We start from the raw sequence: 8033 nt of genomic DNA on the forward strand, positions 1-8033 counted from the left end.
GTCTTCTATCATCCTGGGGACAGGTCGAGATGGGTTAAGATTTTGAACAGAGTCAAATGGACGCCAGAACGTCAAGCACTCAGTATAAATAAAGTCTATCTAACTCCTACAAACGATTGTAACTCACTACAGCACACCTTGAGAAGACTCCTATTTACCATGGTGTATAGTGAAAGCTTCCTAATATTTAGAGCAGGGTTTGTGAAATAATGGTTTCTGTTTACCTCGGTCTTCATCTCCTTCTGCACTCTCCCGCACTACCCCACAATCTAACACCACTTTATAAAACTCTGGGTTTCATTACGAGTTTGGAGGTAGCCATGCTGTTTTCAGCGGCATGGCTACCCCAAAACTTGGGTCCGGGTCCCGCAAAATGGGAATTACCGGGCCATTCCAACCTTTGCGGGCCCGGTAATTCCCATTCGCGGGACCCGGACCCTGTACATCCGCATTCCCATTTGAGCCCCCATAGGGCTCAATGGGAATGGGGAGGATGCTAACAACCGACCCGTTAATGACCGGTCCGTTGTAAGCATCCTGTTCTGCTAGTGGGTGCTGCTCTGCACGTCTGGTCTGGCCACCGTTCATACCGTGGCCGCCACAGTCGTAATGAGGCCCTCTTTGTTTAAATGACCAACTTAGTCAATGAAGCATCCTCCCTCCTCAGCTATCCACTAATCGAGCACATTTCTCACAGCCTTCACGATGCTGGCCATTTCTCCACATTTTACGCATCCTGACCTCCTTGAGATGTTCCTCTGATTTAATCAATGGCTGTGCGACTTTGCCTGTGTAGCACAAGTACAAGCAAATGATTGTCTCTTGTTTTCCGAATCTGGTTTGTGTAAGACTCTGCTCTTTGCCCCCTTGATCTACTACACATTTTCCAAGGTTGCCATCTTCTCATTGCAGGTTTCACCGATGTGTACAGCATCTGCCCTGAGATGGAGGAGCTGAGGGTTCTCCTGCTCGATCTGACAGGCCCTGGGGGAAGCGCAGCAGGGAACTGCAGCCTAGGGGCAGAGAGATGTGCTAAGATGGTGAACAGCGAATGCAAAAGGGGAGGCTCTGTGCGCAACGGAAGGAAGGTGGTGGTTATAGATGTACAGCTGCCCCCAGAAAATGGAGATGCCGAGAAAGAGATTGGTAAGGCATTCTGTTTGTCCTTACCGGGTCCTCACGCCATAGTTCTGGTGCTGAAAGTAGGGCAAAGCTTCAGTGAAGTGGAGGAAAGAGTGGCCGGCATCAAAGAACTCTTTGCGAACCATCCAGAAAACCACATGATTATCGTGTTCCTGGGGGAAGAGCTCTTGGGAAACAAAAGTATGTCTCAGTATGTCCAGGAATCTGAGGCACAGCTGAAAGAGCTGATTAAAAAGTGTGGGAACCGCTATTGCGCCTTCAGCAGCGGAGCACCTAGAGGCGAGCAGGAGCAGCAGGTGTCAGTCTTTTTCACCATGGTAGACCGGATGCTACAAGACCAAGGAGGGGCCTTTCATACCAGTGAGGAATGGGGGTACATGGAGAAGATCCTCCTAGACACAGAGGCAAGTATTAAAGTACAATATAGTGAAGAGAAGCAAAGTGAAGAGAAGGAAATTAAGAGCCAGTGTGAAGCGCTTATTAAGGATTTGGGGCAAGAGAAAGACAGTCCAGAGAAAGACAAGCTTGTGGCGCAAGTAATAAGGGAAATGAAAAGAAAACTGCAGGAATCAGGACAGAAACATGAAACAAAAGTCGAAGGGGCTCGTGATGGCATTAAGTTTTTCTTTTTTCATGCTATTTTAAAAGCAATACAAGCAACAGAGAACCAGTAGGACGAGTAGAGTGGCATCGAGTAGGGCAATGTTCAGACCAGAAAGACCTGCGTGGGATTGTCTGGGGCCTCTCTCCATGCACCCAAGTAGAAATAAGAAACCTGGGACAATGGGATCAGTACGTGAGCAGCAACGACTGGGGTGTCTCCATTATTAAATAAAAAACGTACCTCAAACTACACGACCGAAGGGATTCTAAATAACTGCGCCTTCTAGTTTCATATTTGCATTTAAGGTGCGAATTAAATTGGTTCTTTTATAACCTTTTGGTTGTGTGTGTTTCCATTGTACATTATGGGTATTTTTTAAACAGTAAGAAGCTGCTGGCCCCTTTTCCTTTAGGAATATCTGCCTTAGACATGTTTTCACAACACATCTTGCTAAGGCTCTTCACGATACACAAGTGCCCAATGGCAAAGCATATTGGGTAACTCTTATTGAGGTGCTGTCGTAATAAAAATACAAATATCAATAAAATATAAGTTTGTGTTTTGCTTATCCATTTGTTTACCCTGGTCACCAGAAAGGTAATGCTATTGAATCGGAAAAGGGTCCTTAAAAGTGAGGAATGTTGCTACTCGCTGAACTAACAGCCTTTCCTTTCTAGCAGACTCATTTCAAGTGCCCCTTGTCTGTTGTTTAACTTTTGGCTCTTGGTAGAACTTGTTTATATAGTGCTAATTTCCCAGGCGTGGACTGGAACTCAGAAACTGCTCTCTGGATCTTTCCGTGCAAAAGAATTTTTTTAAGCCTGGGAATCAGACTGGTACAGATCAGAATGTTCCTTGTGGAAATCTGAAGGGATGGAAGGGGGTTGGGCTGGGAACCAAAAGAGGCCATAGAAATAATTATCAAAGTGGCCCTATATTACACATTTTCAGCAAGCCCAACCCTTTTCCTTTGGGAACATTTAGAAATACCACCCAAAACAGTCCCAGGGTGCAGAGATCTACCGGGAAATCTCCAGAGTTCCGTATAGGCTAGTCCAACCCTGGAAGGGGGAGTTACAATAGACGCCCATTGTTAAGCCCCTTCACAGTTTGCAGAGCGTCTTGCAATGTGATATGTTCAGTGGTTATCTCACAGGTTTTGAATGGACTCTATAGGGCAGGAGCCAACTTCCCAGCATGGAGGCCTAAGACCAAGTTATTGAACGGTCCTGCTAGGTGTCATGTTTGTCACCTAATGGTGACCTATAAAGAGGGAGGTCTGCAGGGCTGGCTAGGTTTTTGCAGTACATTCCAGAGCTGGGGTCTGGATGGAGGCTGACCGGAAGTGATGCTTTTCCATAGCTCATCAGGAGGGCAGAGGGTTTTCACTCAGTAGCGAGGCATGATGCAGGCTTTCAGGTTTTCCCTAGTAAGGTCTAGTAAATATAACCAGTGTATCTTGAAACACATGCCCTCCGGCAAATGTCAGTCTGGTAAAGGATTAAATCGTAAAACCGGCGATAAACTCAGGTCCAGATTAAATAGGGACATATGTTTGTATTTGTATTTATTTAGATTTATATAGTGCTTTAGGCCAAAGCGCTTTACATGAGGAACAAGTAATTACAACAAGCAATACATGACATTGAATCAAACCAGAAAACAGTACAACGAACAATTAACGTTATTGGTGAGGTTAAGTGCGTATGGAGAGGGACTAAAGTGAGAGAGGAGGGTTAGAAGGTGAAGGAGGAGGAGGATTCAGTGGAGAGAGAGGAAGTCGAAAGATGCTAGGGGGATGAATGGAAGAGGTAGGATTTTAGAGAAGTGCAAAATGAGGGGTAGAAGGTAGCATAGCGGACGGGGAGGGGAAGGCGGTTCCAATAGAAAGGAGCGAGAAGTTGGAAGGAGCGGAAGCGGGAAGGGGCACAGGGTGGAGGAGGAGGAGAGAGAAGGAAGACATCCGCAGAACAGAGAGAACGAGAAGGGGTGTAGAAAGTGAGAAGGGAGGATAGATAGTGAGGGGCAAGACAATAGAGGGCTTTGAAAACTAGACAGAGGAAGTTAAATTTAAGCTGGGAGTGAAAAGGGAGACATCCTAGTGAGTCAAGGGAAGAGGAGATGGAGTCGTGAGGTGAGAGGAGGCAGAGGGAGCGGATAGCAGAGTGTTAAATGGATTTGAGGGGGGAGAAGTGTGAGGAGGGGAGTCCAAAGAAGAGTGTGGAGCAGTAGAAGAGCCTGGAGAAGATGAGAGAGGAGATTAGGAGTTTAGCAGCGTGGAAGGTTAGGAGAGGACGAATTTTACAGATGTTGTAGAGGTGGAAGCAGCAAGATCTAGCAGTGAGAGAAATGTTGCATATGAAGGGTAAATGATAATCCCTGGCAGGATAACTAAGCAGAGTCCTGGGTACCCAGATCCCCTCCCTTTTAGGGCTGCACAGATAGTGGCGTCACTGTGTGCTTGTATCATGAGCGATGGAAAGACTGTGAGGAAGGAACTTAAATTAGGGACAGAGTTGGGAGCCAGCCGGTAAGCAAGGCCTCACACCACCTACTGGCCCACTGACTCCTTTCATGTGTGCAAAGTATAATAGTGCAACATGCAAATACATGGAAGCATGGCACGATCTGACGCGGGAGAATCAGCGTAACCAGTTCCCGCTCAAAGGCACCTTTCATTTAGACCGGCTAGCCAATGTGAAGTGCCCGTTAGAATCTGGAAGCCACAGCTGACCATTACTATGAATGCCGCTCCTTTGCAGACAGCAGCGGTCTCGGGTAAAGATTTTCCAACAGCCCATGTCCAACCTACACAGATTCCTTCCCAACAGTTACCAGCAGACTCCCATGATTTTCAGACGCCCACTGCAGGTGCCACACAGCCAGCCTTTGCACCAGCACTAGCCATAGGGGAGTGGGTCGCCCTCAGGTTTTCACGGGTACCCTTTTCATCTCCATTCATACCCTTTTATACGAGAGGAGGTATGAAATTTGGACGGGACCCACTGACATTTTAAGTGCCTTTGAGACAAGAACTCAGGAATGGAACGACAGGCACAGGTGGAGAGGAAAGCAACTTGGTGATAGTACATGCTCCATGGTCTCGTGGAAACTGGCAATCAGGCAACAGAGGGACCAGTGATGGAACTCTGGGCCAAACCGGCTTCAGTCCTCACGATCTGGCGAAGACACCCAGGCCGGTGCCTTCAGGCCCAATGTTCCTTTCCTCGCAAGCTTCACCAGAAAGTTGGGTGGTCCAGATTGCGATAGTGAACCTTAAAACCACATCCCTTCCATCCATTCCCCGGTTTTGGAAGACCAAGAGGCTGGACACATGGGGAAGCCTGGGTCTCTGGTGTGTAAACGCTGACTGTGCTCTTGCAAAATTCTCCTTCAGACTCTGGTCTGTCATAGCAGTGGCATCAGAGCACATCCCTGAAAGGGGGTGGGGGTATTCATTGTTAAAGGGATACTCTAGTAAAAAAATTTATTTCAAAAATAGATAGGCCACATTAAAAAAAAAATACTAGCATCCTCCGTTTTAAAACTTCCTATGTAAAATTTTGAGCTATTCAAGCTCAAAATTCGAAAAAGCAAGCACAGGGGGGCCGCCATTTTGTGAAATGGAGGCCCTCCTGTGCTGGCTTTTGCTTTTGCGGCACTAATGAAGGAAAAGCCAGCCAGCTGTAGTAAACAAAGTCTACCACTGGGTGGCTTTCCCTTCATTAGTGCCGGGACTCGGAGGACGCGGACCGGAGACCAGAGCAGGAAAGCTGCAGCTGAATCTCGGTAAGTGCTATTTATTTTTTTTACAAAAAATAAGCACTAGCTGCGGTTTTTTTTCTAAGTTTGAATAGCTCAAAATTTTACATAGGAAGTTTTAAAACGGAGGATGCTAGTATTTTTTTTTTAATGTGGCCTATCTATTTTTGAAATAAAATTTTTTACTAGAGTATCGCTTTAAGTATTTCAATCAGGCGATACACCCCGGTCTCAACCTATTATGTAGCGCACAACTGAAATGCTTATTTTGTCATATATATAGGCATTGTTGTATGAAAGTGGTACATGTTGAATATTGACTAAATGATGAGATGTTTTAAAAAAAAGGGAAAATAAAGAGAATTGTTTGAAATAAACATGTTTGTGTTATAAAACAGGGTCAGAAGAGGCAAAGGGTGGTCAATCTACCAATTAATTTAGTAGGTTCTGATTTTCCTGCCAGTTGTACCAAAGGATGCCCTGAGCAGACAGTCTTCGACCTCCCACAAGTGTTAGCTTTGCCAAGAAGTCCTAGAGGAGATTTTCTCCCATTGCGGTACACCTCCAGTAGATCTCTTTGCTTCCACTGTGAACAGGAAGTGCAAGTATGTCTGCTCCAGGAATTCTCTCATCAAAGAGCTCTGGGGGAGGCCTTCACAGTCAATTGGGACTTTGACTTCCTTCTCTATGTGTTCCTGCCGATATGTGTCTTTCCACTGGTCCTCAGGAGGCTATGCCTGTTCGGGGTCCACAGTGATCTTGATCGCTCCTGACTGGGCCCAAAGAACGTCCTACCCAGAGTTGATGGACATGGCCACTTGCCCTCCTTGCCATTTTCCGCAAAGGTCAGACCTTCTCTCCCACTTCGAGGGGCGGTTGCTCCAGCTGAACCTCCTTAGCCTGAACCTTCATGTCTGGCTTCAGAAAAGGTTGAGGTACAAAGGAGTGGGAATTGTCAGAGGATTTTCTGGACGTACTCCTCTCTGCTAGAAGAAGCCCCCAACAAATCCATCTATGCCTGAAGATGGCATATGTTTTCGGTGTGGTACCGAGAGAGGGACCTGGACCCGTTAACTTGCTTCACATCTGTGTTAGATTTTTTTCTGTCCTTGGCCGGGTGGGCCTGCAGATCGGTATGCTTAAGGGGTATCTTGCAGCCAATTCAGTCTTCAAGAGGACCCCAGAGCAAGGCTCTTTTTTCATGATCCCCACGGTCATGCAATTTGTGAGGGGTCTTTCCAATATGTTTCCCCCACACCAGTTTGTTGTTCTGGCCTGGGATTTAAATGTAGTGTTGACATTTCTAATGTACACTCGATTTTAGCCCCTTCTTTCCTGTTCACTAAGATTTGAAGAGGGAAAAATCTATATATGCCTTCCGTCCTGAAAAAACACCCAACCGGAAGAAGCAGCAACGACAGCATGGCCGCTGATCATATGAGCTTACACCAATTCCGACTGCTCCCACGATGGACAACTACCATGAAAGATACCCTGTCAGTAGACCTTACAATCCTGCAGCAATCCAAACCCTACGCAGAGTGGACGTAGAGACACAAGACAGAGCTGGAAACAGCTACATGGACAGAATCGACTAAAGCACCAATAAGCCATACCTCAAGTCGTTAGAGACATCACAGCAACATAGATACACGTTAGACAGGAAGCACACATGCAATCCGCACATTCGGGACACTCAGACACCCAACCTTCAGGAAGAACACATGCGTAAAGCTCTATGAGTTAAAGAACAGTGACATATACATACTGTCTGCACGTTTATTATTTTTGCCACTTAGGCCATCTCAGCAACACAGAAACGCAAGAAGCAAGAAGAGCTTGTTTACATGCTTGCAGATGCTTACATGCAACTAACCCTATGGTATGACAGGAGCACTCAAGGGACCCGACAGCCATGACACATTAACCTATGGACACTATGGAAGACACATAAAAGAAGCCAGAACAGGTCTTAGGAAATATAGTTGGCCATGATCGTCTCAGAGAAATCTCAGGCCTTACAAGAAGCAGAAATACTGCGGCAAGGCTGCAATGTTGCAAACTACATTCCACACGCAGAACCAAGGTGCCATTGGCTGCAGGAATGGATATTCCCTGCAAAATACAGACTCATTTGGAGCTATTGGGCTCACAAACATGGTCTCCCAACACGTGACCCGGCCGAGCTGATACTGGGGCAAGACTCGAAGGCTGGGAAGAAGCAGCCATCCCACGACCAGATAGCGGTCGCAACAAATTTGCTACTCTCCAGCTACTCTTGTAAGTTGGGAATGGAATACTCTCATGGCATTAGTCTTCCACACTATTGTAAGCGCTGACACATTGTTCCACCTTGATGACACACAGCATACATGTATTACAAATAGGTGTCTTGCGGACTGGGAACAGAGTTTGTCCCAGGCTTGGGGGGCCCGCAGCCCGACCAATGAGAACCCTTGGGTCTAGGGGTAGATAGCAGGGGCTAGTGACCAATCACAGAGCTTGCTCACTGTAACATTTTCAG

General features: G+C 46.5%; 1 protein-coding gene across 1 annotated transcript in view; it reads left to right on the top strand.

The window, feature by feature from the left end:
- Positions 1–2083, top strand: part of LOC138580136 (E3 ubiquitin-protein ligase TRIM11-like) — a 188886-nt gene extending 186803 nt beyond the window's left edge. The window contains exon 6 of the mRNA XM_069650447.1: positions 913–2083. Coding sequence (XP_069506548.1) covers positions 913–1817 — 905 coding nt within the window. The 3' untranslated portion in view covers positions 1818–2083. The remainder of the gene's footprint in view (positions 1–912) is intronic.
- Positions 2084–8033: the final 5950 nt, after the last annotated feature.

This window comes from Ambystoma mexicanum, chromosome 3p (genome assembly GCF_040938575.1).
Source record: "Ambystoma mexicanum isolate Mex_15411 chromosome 3p, UKY_AmexF1_1, whole genome shotgun sequence".
In the NCBI taxonomy this organism is placed as follows: domain Eukaryota; kingdom Metazoa; phylum Chordata; class Amphibia; order Caudata; family Ambystomatidae; genus Ambystoma; species Ambystoma mexicanum.